Here is a 17,930-nt window from a genome sequence, read left to right as displayed (position 1 = left end):
ATAGAAAACAAAGAGTTGACTAACCAAATTCTCAGATTAATATTCTTTTACAGTAACAAAATTCTTATACAGTCTGTTTAAAACTTAGCTGCACAAGCTATGTATTTTGTAATGAACTTTCGGAAGGAATGAACCTGGTGCCCATGTGACTTAGAAATTGATTGATCAATGGCAGTACCGTATCGTTTATCATTTGGTGCTTAAGAATGTGAGTTTTGGACAATATCTTTGTTTACTTCCCTGAGTCTACTACTGTTATTATCTGTGTGACTTTTAACAGTTATTTAAACTTCGTCTTGTTTCATTTCTAGGGTAAAACCTTGTGCCTAGAAAGTGTTCAGAATGTTCAGTGTTCTAATGTTTGTAGTAGTAAAAACATTGGAAGCCATCAAATATTTTATGAAGGTAATAGATAAATTGTGACAGGTAAAAATGAATAAACAGAAGACAGATGTGAAAAGGAATATATAAAGGAACGATGTTGATGGCAACATGTGGTATATCATTTAAAGAGAGTGAATATGGCTGATAGGGTCTGACAAAGTAGAACGATAGGCTCTTATCCTTGTAAGATTTTTATACATTTAATACAAAGACAGTAAGGGAAGTCTAACAGAAGAAACTTGAACTGGCCTAGAACATCATGCTAGTAATCATATATGTCATATGATATATCTGTAATTATATAGCAGTTTTTAAAGTTTTTTGTGGTAGCTGTTCTGATGTTCTTTTACATGGATTCTTGCCTAGTTTTTGTATTTGTGGCTTTTGAAGTGATTTTTTTTTAAACCACAACCCATAATCAGAAATATTTTACATTATGACTCTCTGTATACTTCATACACTTCATAGAAAGAAGCATGTATGTAAGCATAAAGAGAAACATGTTGCTTACTTGGAGCCCCGTGGCCTTTCCTAAGAATTCAGAAGTACTTGGTGCTAATGATCTACCTTTCTTTAACACCGTCCTGCCATCTTGCTTTTATGATCAGAGAAAAGTAATGAGAATACATACTTGCTTTGGTTAGAACTTCAAGTGACAGCAAAATGTACAAAGCAGAAAGTAAAAAATCTCATTACCCCGTGCGTCAGAGTTAACCATTGTTGTGTATTGGTGTCATGCTTCCAGACACTTTCTGTTTCTATACAAACATACCCTCACTTTTTCTTCTTAAAGACAAATGGGCTCTTTCTGTAGATGCTTTTCAGAAATGTAACAATAGATTGCTCATTTCATTCCAGTATTTATTACTGATACTTTACTTGATATTTTCCTCTGACCCTGGAATGGTAAGTGCTGTAAATCAGCGATCTCTAATGTCTTGTTCTCTGTCATATCCTTTTACGTACAGCAGTGCCTTCTCTAGGTAGATAATGTTTGTTTAATGAATGAAAACCATTTAATGAGCTTAGAATTCTATTATTACTGATCTGAAACAAACACAGTCAGATGACCCTGCATCTGAGCCTGCTCTATGGGGTATTTATCTTATAATAAAAGAATCAGAGGTGTGAATTTCTTTTGCAGTAAAGAAATGGAAAAGAAGTCCACATGATCGAGGGACACGGGGGCTAGTTAGGATTGGTAGCCAAGTAAAATATTTCTCAGAGGCAACATTTTGGCTGAGTTCTGAATATAACAAAGGGAGAAGCGCCTTTGAAGCAGAGGAAACAGCGGTACCAAGGTCACTAGTCAGGAACTTTGTCATTTTTGCCCCATAAGGCTGACTTTTTCCATTGGTTTTCTGCAACATTGACTTGTGTTGTTTTGACCGTTATTTAGAAACAGTTCCTAAGCCCAGCAGTCACTAGTCACTTGTGGCTATTAGAATTAAACAAGATTAAAAATTCAGTTCATCAGTTGTATTGGGTTGCCCAAAAAGTTCTCTAGCCATATTACAAGTAGTTGGTGGCTACCATGTTGGAGAACGTTTAACTATAGACCGTCTCCAGTTGCAGAAAGTTCTGTTGCGCAGCACTACTTTGAAACACACCAGAATATAAACTACTTGAGAGACTATGCTTTGTTCACTGCTAAACTCCCAGGGTCTGGCACATAAAGACTGAATAAATACTTGTTAAATGATAAGATGAATAAATGGATGGATGGATGGTTGGAGGTCAGCACAACTGTTTCCAGAGAGGCAATAAAGAAAATGCATAAGCTCTCAGATGAGAAAAAGCTTGTGTTTAAAGAACAGAAAGAGGAATGACTGGGATGGGAGAGAAGAGTGACAAGTTGAGATCAATATAGAGAAACTGACAACTTGACCCTGATAGGCCATGTTAAACATTTGAGTTTTAAGTGCAGTGGGAAGCAATAAAAAGATGTGTGTAGCACAACAGTAGCGAGATCTCATCTGGGTGCCTTTTTAACGCTGTTTCTTTCATTTTACTGTTTTTTGAGAGTTTAATAAGGTGGTAGGTATGACAGTTTATTAAACTTGGTATTTAAGTAAGTAAACTGCTTGAAATCCAGATTATCTATTTCGTTTATAATGTTAGCACTAGCATCCTTTTTTTTTTTTTTAAAGCATCCTTGTTTTATGTTTGTTTTAATAATTATCTTACTTATAAGCAGGAACTTATAGGCAAGAACTTGTTTTTGTTTTTCCAGTGAAGGTGGTGTTTTTAAAGCTCATCTCACTTTCCCCAAAGATTATCCCCTTCGGCCTCCTAAAATGAAATTCATTACAGAAATCTGGCATCCAAATGGTAAGTTTATCTAGTTTTACTTTTACATTTGCAAGTGTGACACTGAAGTTTTGCAAGCCTGTCACTGAAGTTTTCAAGGTCAATAAGTAAGATGTAGTTTTCAGTGAAATTGTGTTGGAATTTTTATACTAGGTTCATTGTGTTTGGTATATACATGGTCTTGGATTAGATTCCTTCTAAAAGAAGAGTAATGGATCAAATGGAAAAAGTTTGTGTATTTACTTAGTTCTCAGCTATGCAGTTCACAGCTGAGATGTTCATGAGTTCATGGGTGATACTCAGCATTAATAGAGGTCTTAAAATTGAGGAGATTATTTCCAAGGTATGATGTGCTTCATTGGCTATTACAGAGAACACAGAAGTAGTTAAACTTGGATTTTTAATTTTTATTTTCTCATCTTAGCTCCTAGACTATGGACACTTTTAACTATTTATGTATATTCTTCATAAGAAAAAGGAATGTCTTACTTATGGCATAAGATGATTGATAGGGTCAAATGAGATAAACTGTGCGTGTTTAGATCTTTGGAAAGTATCTAACAGTGCTGTGCATAAAATGGTGACATTGACTTTTTTACCCAAAGTTGTACAACCATTTAAAATTCACTTTGTGAGCCAAAGGTAGGTCTAGATAAACTATGTTTATACACAGTCTCCCTGAACTTTTGGCCTTGTTTTGTATGATTGAGCTTGCAAGAATTTCTTTCCTAAGTATTTTGACTGTAAGTATTTTGTAATCAGTGTTGTCTTTTTAGACTATTACACCAGTCTGCATTCTACTTCTCATAACCCAGACATTGTGTTGCAAGGAGGAGAAACCCTTCCATATTAGTTTAAGCAAAAATCAGTGAGAGTAATGGATGCATGAATAAACCGAGGCTTTATTACAAGGAAATGTAATAGAACTCAGTGACCTGAAAAACAGCTGAGTCTTAGAAGAGACTAGAACTGATGAATGGAAAACTATGGAATCAAGGAGGCCACCATATTTCATCACATCTTAGGTAGCAGTGATCACAGAAGACATAGTTATTTTTTGCACCAGTATGAAGGGAAAAAAAGAATTTCTTTCTGGTAGAACACATTAGTGATAGTCCTGCACAATGTATGGACGCATGAGTCGACCACATCTGCCCCTTGTTGCTTGAACATATGGTTCCTTTCTTCCTAGGCTCTTGGCAGTTTCCCCTGCCTTCTCTTGAATTATTCAGTGTGTAATAGTCAATTTTTTTTGCACCTGTTTGAAAGGAAAATGTAACAAAAAGTTTCTGAATGCTGTCTTTTGCATGAATTAGCCTATGTTACTGTTGGTAAAGCCTCTTGGAGCCTTAGTTTCTTTGTGAGTTACATGAGAGCATATATATATGAAAGCAATACATGGACTCTAATTATTAAGAGGAATGATAGCACTGGCCTTTTCACTCAATTATCAGATCAATTATTTCACTCTGTTATCTTGCCTTTAAAAAAGATACTATTTTAATAGGTAATAGCTATTAAGCATAAAAGCCTCGTTCTAAGAGGTTTAAAATGTTTTCTGTATGTTTAAAATGAAATGACATGATGTTAAAATTTTAAAGATGCTAAATTATAACAATTTCTATAAAAGGAAAATGGATCTTAAATCGATTCTCTCTGATAGAATTTTGTACAAACATTTGATATTAAATGTTCTCAAAAACATATGAGTTCCTTTTCTCAAGGAAAAACTTATATTATGTGGTAAGTGAGGAAAATATCTTAACACTATATTATTATTTTCTGTTCAACTTCATAGTTTTGTTACAAGTTTTACTGTTGTTATTCTTGCTTCTTGGTCTAGTCATTTCATTTTAGTTAACAGATTATATTAGAAGCTGTAGGTGAGTTGGGATAAGGAGCATTAATTGCAGAATAGCTCATGTATAGTGCACTGAAGGCATGGGTCTTAAATGCTGCACTCACTGCTAAACTCCCTGTGTCAAGTGTGGGTGGCTGGTATACAGCATGCATTCAGAAAGCATTAGTCGTAGAGCCACAATGCATACAAGCTTTAATGCTGTTTCCCCAGGGATGAAAAATACGCTATAACATTATATCTATCATAAATTTGTTGGACTTTAGGTAGGAAGTCAGAAATGAACATAAGTATTGTTATTCGTTTTTGTAGGATTTGCAGATTTGGTTGTGTAATGTAAAGAAGTTAGTGGAATATAGGACTCCAGTTCCCCCTTTTGATTAATAATTAATTTATGGCTTGGATTTTAAAATAGGTTTATAGATTAGAGACCTAATGAATGTATGCTGATGAGTTTTCACTGGCAATATAACATGGTCTTTTAGGAGAAGGAAATGGCAACCCACTCCAGTACTCTTGCCTGGAAAATCGCATGGGTAGAGGAGCCTGGCAGGCTACAGTCCATGGGGTCGCAAAGAGTTGGACACTTCACTTTGTGGATTTGTGTGTGTTTTTTCCCTGAAAATATAATTTTGCCTTTGTGTGATTTAAAAAGTATTTTATGATGTTATTTTTCATTTTTTTTCTTAGGAAAGTCTTAGACCTTTGACTGTCAACAATTTCAATCAGTAAGTTGCTAGGGAAACTAGGAAATCATAACAGAAACTCAGTTCTGGTGTTTGGACCATATACTTGGTATAAATGAACAGATTCAATAGGTACCATTTATTTCATTATGTTTATTACATGTAAATGCTAGGTACCATCTACATATTAACTTGAAATTTTTCAGAAATAAAAAAGATAGCTTACATTTCTTTTGGGTTTGTCAGGTGGATCCTATTTGGTAAAATCTCTGGCCTTCCTAAAAGGTTAACATGTTCCATTTTGGCAATTAACTTCTGTGTCTATTCAGTGGAACAGTGGTACTGAATCTTACACAAATACCATGGGAATCAGGATCATATCAAATAATATGTATTTTATGTATAGCCAATTTTTTAAAGTATTTGAAACTGTAATCTTACTCTCTAATTTTGCAGTTGATAAAAATGGTGATGTATGCATTTCTATTCTTCACGAACCTGGAGAAGATAAATATGGTTATGAAAAGCCAGAGGAACGCTGGCTGCCTATTCACACCGTGGAAACCATCATGATTAGTGTCATTTCTATGCTGGCAGACCCCAATGGAGACTCACCTGCTAATGTTGATGCTGCGGTAAGGTGGTCACATGGACACATCTGCTCTCCCCTTTAATTAAGCTTGATTAAAACTATATACTTTTATATGTATGTGTTTGTAGATATTTATTGACATATCTGTTTATTTTCATTTATTTTTCTCATAAATATTATTTTACTGCCAGAAGTTGTACCTTTTAAGAATAGGGATGCTATCCTACATAATTGTAAAACTATTATTATACTTAATATCTAGTCGCTATTAGGTCCATATTATTTGCAAGCATTTATTTTTAAAACTTTCAGACCTACAAAATGTTGGATTACCCAATACCCTACACATAGATTCACAATTGTGGAGATTTTGCAGCATTGTTGTTACTATTAACGTTATTGTCATTATTTGCTAAACGGAGAAGGCTTTACAGATCTTTATATTTAAATACTTCAGCATGTATCTCCTAAGAACAAAGAGAGGGGGCGAGAGAGAATCCAGAATTTAGGAACTTATTTTATTTTGTATTCATGTTTTATTTATTTATTTATACCTAGTTTTTTGTTTTTTAAAGGATGGTGTTTCCTATCATTTTATTATACGTTTCTCATTTTATATTACTCTTTTTATTTTATTTTTCAATCTTCCTTCTTTTCCTTTTAAAAAAATTATGTTGTTTTTTTTTTTGCCTGTACCATGTGGCATATGGAATCTTAGTTCCCTGATCAGGGATTGAACTTGTAGCCCTGCAGTGGAAGCTTGGGGTCTTAACCACTAGGAAAGTCCTGTATTCATGTTTTATTAGTCTTTTTTTTAATCTAGAATAGTCCTAGTTCCTCAGTCATCTATTCCTCTTTAAAAATCCTTTTGTTCTAATTCTTGGAAACTTTGTTAGGGTATGTGAAAGCCAGCAGGTTAAATTCACCTTTTTTTTCCTCTTATTAATTCAGATCTACCTAAAAACTAGGGGGTAAAAATCTTACTTGTAGAAAAATACTACATATATAACCACCTTTCATTTGATCTTAGCCAAAAGGCCAAGGAGCAATATAACCGCCTTTCAAATCTCTGGCTTTGAATTTTTGAATTTAGTAATTGAATTGAAGTAAACACTGACAGAAAATCATTCTAACTTTATGCTTAGTCAAGTATCAGTCCAGACAACATAAGGAGTGTGTGTGTGCAGAATTGGTTCTCCTCAGCAGTGTGTGAGTGATAAGCCAGATATTAAACTAAGAGTGAAACAAAAAAAGTAAGAGTTGGAGGAAGAGAGGTGTCAAATGCCAAAATGAAGAAGTAATTACTTTCCATACCAAATACCCATACCTAGAGCTCTAATTCTAGTGGTCTTCAGATATTTTTATAAAATCTATATATCATCATTACTACTTTAGGAAGGCATTAAAATTTGGGGTGTGTGTAGAAGGAAAGGCCAAACTTCCTGTCATTCAGTTTTCAAACCCACTTTTTACTGACTTCAAGCTGCCGTTTCCAAGCTTTAACTTTGGGGTTCTCTTTGCTGGGTCCCACTGAGACTTCCCTGGGCTACTGCTTTCTCTGCTCGGCTGCATGTTTCATTGTTCTTTCATCTACTTTTCGTCTTCCAGGGAAAATTTCCCCCCATTATTAGATGACTTCACTGCCATTTTCTTTGGTAGTGAGGATTTATATCTTACAAAAGTAATTGCAGGGACTTCCCTAATGGCCCCAGTGGTTAAGATTTCACGCTCCCAATGCAGGGAGCACAGGTTCTAGAACTAGGATCCCACATGCTGCATGGTGCACTCAAATAATAATAATTCCAGTATGATCTTTTTAATACTTTTCTACCTGATCTCCCTTGCTCTCAGTCTTAATTCCCTCTGCTAAGTGTGCTTTTTAGGCGATTTTTTTTCTCCTTGGTATTGACCTCCCCTCTTTACTGGAATTGCTCTTTCTTAAAATGTCTTAGAAATGATGATGAGGTAATTAGAGACAATAACATTTTATTCGCAAAGACTTCATCAAATATCTACAAATCTCTCTGCATTTTCACATTATAGTTTACCTCATAATTTACTATAATGATTGGCTTACTGGGGTGCCTTGCTTTGAGGGAGAAAATTGTTCAGATCTCTTCCTCTGCAGGAACAAGTGTTGAAGGTTTCTGCAGTCTTTGCTGTCCCTACATGGACGATACAGGAGAAAAAAAATAGGCCGGGCATTTGAGTGCGAATTCCCTGCTGCTCACATGCTAAGTAAAAATCAGCTCTATTCTCATGTGAAAGGATGCTGGTGCTGTTTTGTGTTCCATTTCCATGTGCCTGGCAGTCGTAGTGTTTTTGTTACTGTCATGTCCTGGCCCCTCCCCCACTGGAAACACTACTCAGCATCATCTCGCTATGATGCATTACACCCATCTACTTGACAGAGGAGGCACAGTTCTGCGTACTTTATTTTCTGGTTGCTTCCAGTAGAGTCAGTGATCGTTCAGATAGCCTGGATATCTTATTTGTAAGTTGTAGCTTTCTTTTCAGTGTAATACAAAATTGCTAAAGCTTTTTATGGCCCTTTCCGTTTTCAAAGAGACTTTGCCTATAGAAGTAATTTGTATGTATCCTGGCAGAGTGCCTTGCAAAAGTGTTTTCTACCTTATCAACTGTTTAACATTTTAAACGTGTTCACATTGCCAAAGCATTACATTCAAAATTAAAGTAGGTATTTGAGATTGTAAGAGGAGTTTGCATAAAATCACTTGCTATTACTTTTGTACTTTCAGAAAGAATGGAGAGAAGACAGAAATGGAGAATTCAAAAGGAAAGTTGCCCGCTGTGTAAGAAAAAGCCAAGAGACTGCTTTTGAGTGACATTTATTCAACAGCTGTAACTTCACTTATTTCAGGGTAAGTTCATTTAAAAAAATCGTCCTACTCTTTTGCCTTTTTTATACATGACATAAGTGTTTTTAGAAAATGTGTGATTTTGGGTATTTGAATTGCTTGTTTTCATTGGCTTCATTTTTCAGTGGTAGTATCCAGTAATCTGCTGTTTCTCAGCAGATTAGTGTCATCTGCTTGCTTTTTCCTTCAGTAAATCCAGCTGTTTTTAACTAGATATTCCGTGTTAAACTGATTTAGTATGGTAGTAGTTCACTGTTGGTAAAATTTCTCATTAGAGAGGGCTTTTTTGTTTTTTCTTTTGTTTTTGCTACATTTTCTTTGTTTTACCTTTTGGTCTGCCATCTTTGACTAAACTAGGCATTGAAATTTCTTACATTTTCTCATACTGTGCTATATGTGGTAAAGATTGACTTAAGTTTTTCCTGGTTTTTTTAAAAAAGAAAGACCATAGATTGTAATATATTGATAAGACCACTAAATACCTACCTTTCTTGTTTTAACTGATCTTTATCTCCTTGCTCATTACTTACAGGGCCAGTAGGAAAATTTTTCCTTTTCTTGTATACCATCTGTCCACAAGTCTGCTTTAAGTCTATCAAGGAGCCAAAGATAGTAGGCACCCATCTGGCTTAGAAGAAGACACGGTGTTGATGAATTGACCAAATGTGTGATATTTAAGTTCTTTGGTTTTTCTTGCTTTAAATTAAATATTGAGGTGATAAAACCTACTTATGAAACGTAGCATCTAAAAAAGTCAGAGTACATGCTATATCTTTGTACTGGCCACCTATTTTAAGAAAAAGAGCTTTATTATTAACTGTTACATCTCCTACATTCCCCTCCTCTACCAATACTTTTTTCATATTCCCAATTGTATGTTTGCCATTGTTTTTCTTCACAATTTCATCAATTTTTATTCCTAAACAACATATTGCATGTTTTTGAGCTGAATATATGTGGAATTATAATGTCTTTTTTTGATCATGTTCTTTTGTGACTTTGTTGCTCAACATTATATTGTTGAAATTGTCCTTTGTTATATACAGTTATATTCCATGTTCACTATTTCATTAGATAAATTTACTCTTGGTTCTCATTTCATTATTTCTCTAGAGTGGGGTTTTTGTTTTTTGTTATTGTTGTTTTTGCTTATTCTTGTTTCTGTTTTTGTTTTGTTTTTATTTGGGGGAGGCTGTTTCTTGTTTTTGGCTGTACTGCCTGATTCCTAGGATCTCACTTCCCCAATCAGGGATTCATCCTGGGCCTAGGGCAGTGAATACACTGACCACCAGGGAATTTCCCTGTTTTGCTTTGTTTTCTCTATTACAGAGAATGTAGCTATCCTTGTTTCTTGTAGATGTACTAAAATAGTTTCTCTTGGGGGTATACCTACGGGTGGAATTAAGTTAAAGGTGTATACACATCACTTTGACTAGATAATGCCACATTGTTTTTAAAAATATTGGATCTATCTAACCCTATTTATATTTATATTTATATATTGGCAAGGACAAGGGTTCTATTTGCTCCATATTCTCTTTAACATTTGGTATTATCAGACTTCTGGAAAGTCTTGTTTGTTTTCCCAAAGTTTTTTCTTTTGGGTCTTCGCTGCGATGGATGGGCTTTACCTAGTTGTAGTGTGCAGGCTTAGTTGCCCTGCAGCATGTGGGATCTTCCTGTAACCAGGGGTCAGACCTGCGTTCCTTGAATTGGAAGGCAGATTCTTAACCACTGGGCCAGCAGGGAGGTCCTTTCCCAAAGTTTTTGATCTAGTGTCAAATGAGATGTCATTATAGACTTGATGTGTGTTGCCCTAGTTGCCAGTGCAGTTGCATACTATAATGTGTTTGACCATTGATACTTCCTCTGTGAAGTGCTTTTTTTGGTCTTTCCTATTTTTCAGTTGGGTTATTGATTTCTATCCTTGTCAGTTTACTTTCTTTATAGTATCTTTGGGTGAACAGAGGTGCTTAATTGTAATGCAGTGGAATTTTAATTTTTTCCTGTGTGGATTTTACTTTCTGTGTCTTAGATTCTTCCCTGCCACCAAAAGGTTATTATTGTAGGATGAAGTAAGGGGACAAAGGGAGAAACAAAATCTTCCCTCTCCCATAGATTAGCTACATGGCCACATTCTGTACCACCAGGCAAAAGGATTCTCTCTTTTGGTTCTGTATCAAGGGTAGCTGCTGCTAAGTCGCTTCAGTTGTGTCCGACTCTGTGCGACCCCATAGACGGCAGCCCACCAGGCTCCCCTGTCCCTGGCATTCTCCAACCAAGAATACTGGAATGGGTTGCCATTTCCTTCTCCAATGCAAGAAAGTGAAAAGTGAAAGGGAAGTCACTCAGTCGTGTCCGACTCTTGGCGACCCCATGGACTGCAGCCTACCAGGCTCCTCCGTCCATGGGATTTTCCAGGCAAGAGTACTGGAGTGGGGTGCCATTGTCTTCTCCAATCAAGGGTAGAGGGACTGTATTAATTTCCTTGATATTTTACAAATTACCCCATTCAGTGACCTAAAACAACATCTGTTATCTCATGCTTTGCACAGGCCAGGGATCCATGTCAAATCTTCTGGCTCTGGGTTCGTCATGATGCTGCAGTCAAGGTGCTGGCTGGCACTGCAGCCATCTATCTCAGGGTTCAGCTGTGGGTGGATCTGCTTCCAAGTTCAGTCATGTGGTTGTCGGCAGGTTTCTGTTTTTCACAGGCTGTTGACTGGGTTCTTCCTAAGTTTTGTCACATGGGCCTCTTCATAGGTCAGCTCACAATATATTGGTTGGCTTCACCAGGGAATAAATAAGATGGTAAGAGACGATAAGCTCTGGGTGTGGTGGATGTTACTGCCTGTCCAGAGGGAAATAATCATACTCCAGCCTGTTGGGAATGTTGCCTGTTGATAACTCATAGCTGACTTGCTTTATAGGAGGTAAGAGATCACTTGCCCAAGTTCGTCCCTTTCTTCAGAAGCCACTTGCATCCATGGACTGTTTGGTTTGGAGAAAGAATGGGTTGGTACAAAGACTTGGGTTTTTTTCTGAATTTGGGGATTATCTGAAAGGCCATTCCAGTGTGGGATTGACTGACGCCTGTATTTGAGCTGCGCTAGATCTGCTTAGACCTGTTTCCCTCACTGTTGCTCTTCAAAGCACTTCGCAGTAAACCTTACACAAACACCTGTCTCAGAATCTATTTCCTAGGCAACCTGACTAGGACACAAGGCACTGTGTAACCCAAGACAGTAATGCTGAAGAAGCTGAAGTTGAACGGTTCTATGAAGACCTATAAGACCTTCTAGAACTAACACCCCCAAAAGATGTTCTTTTCGTTATAGGGGACTGGAATGCAAAAGTAGGAAGTCAAGAAATACCTGGAGTAACAGGCAAATTTGACCCTGGAGTACAGAATGAAGCAGGACAAAGGCTAATAGAGTTTTGCCAAGAGAACGCACTGGTCATAGCAAACACCCTCTTCCAACAGCACAAGAGAAGACTACACATGGACATCACCAGACAGATGGTCAGTACCAAAATCAGATTGATTATATTCTTTGCATCCAAAGATGGAGAACTCTATACAGTCAGCAAAAACAAGACCAGGAGCTGACTGTGGCTCAGATCATGAACTCCTTATTGCCAAATTCAGACTTAAATTGAAGAAGGTAGGGAAAACCACTAGACCATTCAGGTATGACCTAAATCAAATCCCTTACCTTTACACAGTGGAAGTGACAAATAGATTCAAGGGATTAGATCTGATAGAGTGCCTGAAGAAATATGGACGGAGGTTCGTGACATTGTACAGGAGGCAGTGATCAAGACCATCCCCAAGAAAAGAAATACAAAAAGGCAAAATGGTTGTCTGAGGAGGCCTTAAAAATAGCTGTGAAAAGAAGAGAAGTGAAAAGCAAAGGAGAAAAGGAAAGATACACCCATTTGAATGGAGAGTTCTAAAGAATAGCAAGGAGAGATAAGAAAGCCTTCCTAAGTGATCAGTGCAAAGAAATAAGAGGAAAACAATAGAATGGGAAAGACTAGAGATCTCTTCAAGAAAACTAGAGATACCGAGGGAATATTTCATGCAGAGATGGGCACAATAAAGGACAGAAATGGTATGGACCTAACAGAAGCAGAAGATATTAAGAAGAGGTGGCAAGAATACACAGAAGAACTATACAAAAAAGATCTTCATGATCCAGATAACCATGATGGTGTGATCACTGACCTAGAGCTAGACATCTTGGAATGCAAAGTCAAGTGGGCCTGAGGAGGCATTACTATGAACAAAGCCAGTGGAGGTGATGGAATTCCAGTTGAGCTATTTCAAATCCTAAAAGATGGTGCTGTAAAAGTGTTGCACTCAATATGCCAGCAAATTTGGAAAATTCAGCAGTGGCCACAGGACTGGAAAAGGTCAATTTTCATTCCAGTCCCAAAGAATGTTCAAACTACTGCACAATTGCACTCATTTACACGTTAGCAAAGTGATGCTCAAAATTCTCCAAGTGAGGCTTCAACAGTATGTGAACCGTGAATTTCTAGATGTTCAAGCTGGATTTAGAAGAGGCAGAAGAACCAGAAATCAAATTGCCAACATCCATTGGATCGTTGAAAAGGCAAGAGAGTTTTAGAAAAACATTTACTTCTGCCTTATTGACTATGCCAAAGCCTTTGACTGTGTGGATCACAACAAACTGTGGAAAATTCTTAAAGAAATGGGAATACCAGACCACCTGACCTGCCTCCTGAGAAATCTGTATGCAGGTCAAGAAGCAACAGTTAGAACTGGACATGGAACAACAGTCTGGTTCCGAATCGGGAAAGGAGTACGTCAAGGCTGTCTATTGTCACCCTGCTTATTTAACTTATATGCAGAGTACATCATGAGAAATGATGGACTGGATGAAGCACAAGCTGGAATCAAGATTGCCGGGAGGAATATCAATAACCTCAGATATGCAGATGACACCACACTTATGGCAGAAAACGAAGAAGAACTAAAGAGCCTCTTGATGAAAGTGAAAGAAGAGAATGAAAAAGTTGGCTTAAAACTCAACATTCAGAAAACTAGGATCATGGCATCTGGTCCCATCACTTCATGGCAAAGAGATGGGGAAACAATGACAGACTTTATTTTTTGGGGCTCCAAAATCACTGCAGATGGTGACTGCAGCCATGAAATTAAAAGACTCTTGCTCCTTGGAGGAAAAGTTATGACCAACCTAGATAGCATATTAAAAAGCAGAGACATTACTTTGGCAACAAAGGTCCATCTGGTTAAATCTATGGTTTTTCCAGTGGTCATGTATGGATGTGAGAGTTGGACTATAAAGAAAACTGAGTGCCAAAGAACTGATGGTTTTGAACCATGGTGTTGGAGAAGATTCTTGAGAGTAAGGACTGATGCTGAAGCTGAAACTCCAATACTTCGGCCACCTGACGCAAAGAACTGACTCATTTGAAAAGACCGATGCTGGGAAAGATTAAAGGTGGGAGGAGAAGGGGGCGACAGAGGATGAGATGGTTGCATGGCATCACCGACTCAATGGACATGAGTTCGAGTAAACTCCAGGAGTTGGTGATGGACAGGGAAGTCTGGTGTGCTGCATTCCACAGGGTCGCAAAGAGTCAGACACAACTGAGCAATTGAGCTGAAGTGAACTGTACCCAAGACAGCAGGACAGAAGACTCACTGCTTTACCTAGTTGCATGTGTGTACATGTGAATCTAGAGCCATTGCTCACAAGTAGAAGTACATATGGATCTGTATATGGCTTCTGTTTGTCCTAAGCAGCTGTCTTTTCTCCCCTGCTTATTTGAGACCACATTCACAGTATGTGGTTATCTCAGTAGGACCACACCCTTGATGGGTTTCATCTTCGGATCATTTAAGGATTGGCCTCCACATCTCACCCATATCTCCTTAAAAATTAAGGCTCCTGAAATGCTGAGCCTTTCTTATCTCCTTTGCTACAGTAACATTATGAAGAAAAGTGAAAACTCTCCTTAGTGGGCTTTAGGACACACCCATCTCACGGCCACTGATACAGGTGATCCGTAGTGGTCTTGCTGACTGAGAAAGGGAGGAGGCTAAGCTATCTCCAATAAGTTTTAAAACTTAAGACAGATATGAAAAACAAAACTACTAAAACAAAATACAGGAGAATATCAAAGTGGAGAAGGATTTATTAGGCACAAATAATACCCATAAAAGGGAAAAATGATAAATTTGGCTACATCAAAACCCAAAACTTAAATATTATGACAAGACAAAAGAAAAATAAGTGGCAAACTGGGAAAATATTTCTGTAATCTAATATTTAGGATTTCTATCTACTGTCTACAACAAAATTTTGAAAATCAATTAGAGTATCAGCACAAAGGAAAATGATATAAATAGATAATAGAAGCATAAAGAAAGCTGATAGTTGTTATGCATGCCACAAGTAATTCAGCTGCATTTATAAGCAGAAATACAAAGTTGCAGGGGATGACATCAAATTCATCAGGTTGTCAAAATCAAAAGGTCCAAGAATCCCATGTGTTGGTGAGGATTTCAGGAAATGGCATATACTTGAACTCCTGGCATAAGTGAGGCTGTTCTGTCAACACTGGAGAGTGATTTGGTAGTATCTAGTCAATTTGAAAACACCTATCCTGCAATTTAGGTGTATAGGTTAAGAGAAACTCTAGCACATGTATACAGAGAGACATGATACAAAGATACTGCTTATAGTACTGTGTGTAATTTTTAAAAGGCCCATCAGAATTAATCAGTTAATCAGTTATAATATTGTTAATCAATGAAAATACATAATGTAGACTTAGTTATATGTAATCACATAGTTAACAGAGTCTTGAATAGGAGAAGCAATGTGATAAAAAGAAAAAAGAATGATACCATTTATATATATTATAAAGTAAAACCCACCATTCTGTTGTAGCTATCTGACAGAATGAAAGTTTTTTATAAAGAAAGGACCAGAAGAAATACATAAAATTCTTAAATTTTGCAGTAGTACTTTAGGGAGGAAGAGAGGGACCTGGGAAACAAAAGGACTTTGCCTTGTGTTTTTCTTAACTGTCCGTCTTCCAGCATGTTGTGCTTATCTTCCTTCTCCATAGAATACTAAAGTAGTAAGGAGACCAGGGGCTACCTGTTTGCCACATTCAAAGGCTTAATTTCAGTTTTGATGAGCATATTTTTGTTGTTGTTTGTTTTTTGGCTGTGGCATGAGGGGTTTAGTTCCCCAACCAGGAATGAACCTGTGTCCCCTGCAGTGGAAGCGTGGAGTCTTAACCATTGGACCTCTAGGAAAGGTTTTCGGTTTTTTAATTTCTGTAGCATTTGAACTGAATTGACTATTGATCTCCCTTCTAGAAACATCTTCTCATACCCATAAATATCATGGCTGTCGCTTGGTTTCCTCTGAATCTGACTGCTACCTTTAGAGCTGCAGCTGTATGTAAGGAAAAGTATACCTCTTTCCCATCTCAGCGCACCAGTTCTCAGAAGTAACCAGTTTAATCTCTCAGAAATCTAATCTCCCCCACCACCACCACCCATGTACATACAAGTGTGATTTTATTTGTCTGTGTCTATAACACACGTGTATGCATAGTGTCCACTCTGTGCTTTCCAGTTGTCTTTCGATATTTTATTAATATCAAATGTTAGTAATATATATCTGCTTCCCTTTTAACAGTTGCATGTTATTAAGGTTTAAGATTTATATCTTGGAATGAGAGGTAACACCAAGAACAGCACACCCTGAGGTCATTTCATTTCTTGTTAATGAATATTTCCAAAGGCACTGTTCTGTTGGGAAAGAAGGGGTTCTCTAGAGTACCATAGATAGTATCCAGGCCAATAAAGAACTGTTCACCTGGCCAGTTAGACCAGGCACAGAAATGTCAAACCACATGGAGAGCTTTAGTGGGAGTAATAGAGCATGGCTTTAAGTCAGCACATGGCTAATACTGAATGGTTAGGATGGAGGTTAAACGTAGGGCTGTGAGTGAGATTAGAAGTCTCCAGAGTAGAGATGTCCATTCATTTGGTACAGAGAGCAGTACTTACTAGGGCCAAGGACAGCATCCTTCAGATGCTGAGGACAGAAATATGTGGGCTGGGTTGTCACCAGAAGAGCTAGGAGAGTGAGCTATTACAGACTTCAGAAAGGAAATGTGTGTGAATGGTCCAAAGTGGATAACATAAGGGAAAGAATAAGAATAGTTCAGTTTGGGGGAGAAGGATGGGTTGGTGGTGGGGGAGAGTTGTTTAGTGCCACCACACTTGGTGGCAGTGTAGAATGAACTGGAACTTCTGGAAGAAAGGTAATGCCCTGATATAAACCAGTTTAAATTATGGACTGCTTTCACTTAAGAATGGTTGAGATTATTGGGACACTTAGGTGAGAAATGACTTTCATTATTGTCTTTTAACATCAAAAAGTGTTTTTTTGTGTGTTGTTTTTTTACAGCATGCATGTCTGCTTTTTATTTTTTAGGCCTTTTAAAAGATTAAAATGTGTAGCCACATGGAAAATTAATGATATGATTCTAGTTTTAGAAATAAATGGAATAAGACACTTTGAAGCTAAACCATCTCCAGATTTGTAGGTTAGGAATCAAGAATAGTTAAGACTTAGGTTTAAGGCAAAAAATAGATACTTAAGTTATTTCATAAAGTTGATATAAAAAGTGTGATTTTTAACACCACCACACAGATTTATTTTAAACCAGAAATAGGATCTGCTTATATATTTAAAATGACTATTTTAGATCAACACCATTTATTTGAGTATTAGGTAAATTTAGCTTCTAGAATTTTTCTTTCTAGAGAAAAGAACAACAAACTTGCTGTTTGCTGTACCAAGGCTTTTTTTCTGTTTAGAATATATTTTATTCAAAGGAGAGGAAATAGACTTTTTCCTCTTCCTGCTGAAGAAGCTAAAGCTATTTAAAGCTGGTTCCTCACTATTAAACGGCTTGAATGTCTGATATTAGGTAATTAATGACTTTCTGTAGTCAGTCTTCTCTGGAGTATTTTTCTTTAAAACCTCACCTGGAAATGGTTTTTAAATGATTGTTTTGTGGCCCTGAAATTTCTTGTTCATATCATAAGAGAATGATTACTGAATGCCTAAGTTCTGTACCCAGTTCTTTTTCAGCCCTGAGAAGTTAACTGGCCAGGGATTAATTTGAGTGTGGTGTAT

General features: G+C 37.1%; 1 protein-coding gene across 1 annotated transcript in view; it reads left to right on the top strand.

Moving 5' to 3' along the window:
* UBE2G1 (ubiquitin conjugating enzyme E2 G1) overlaps positions 1–17,930 on the top strand; it is an 88,007-nt gene that overhangs the window by 65,661 nt on the left and 4,416 nt on the right. The window contains exons 3-5 of the mRNA XM_018064440.1: positions 2,618–2,715; positions 5,695–5,873; positions 8,590–8,712. Coding sequence (XP_017919929.1) covers positions 2,618–2,715; positions 5,695–5,873; positions 8,590–8,676 — 364 coding nt within the window. The 3' untranslated portion in view covers positions 8,677–8,712. The remainder of the gene's footprint in view (positions 1–2,617; positions 2,716–5,694; positions 5,874–8,589; positions 8,713–17,930) is intronic.

The sequence above is a fragment of the Capra hircus genome, chromosome 19, assembly GCF_001704415.2.
Source record: "Capra hircus breed San Clemente chromosome 19, ASM170441v1, whole genome shotgun sequence".
In the NCBI taxonomy this organism is placed as follows: domain Eukaryota; kingdom Metazoa; phylum Chordata; class Mammalia; order Artiodactyla; family Bovidae; genus Capra; species Capra hircus.
Note: the sequence above shows the minus strand (reverse complement) of the source record. Positions and strands in the feature narration are given on the sequence as shown.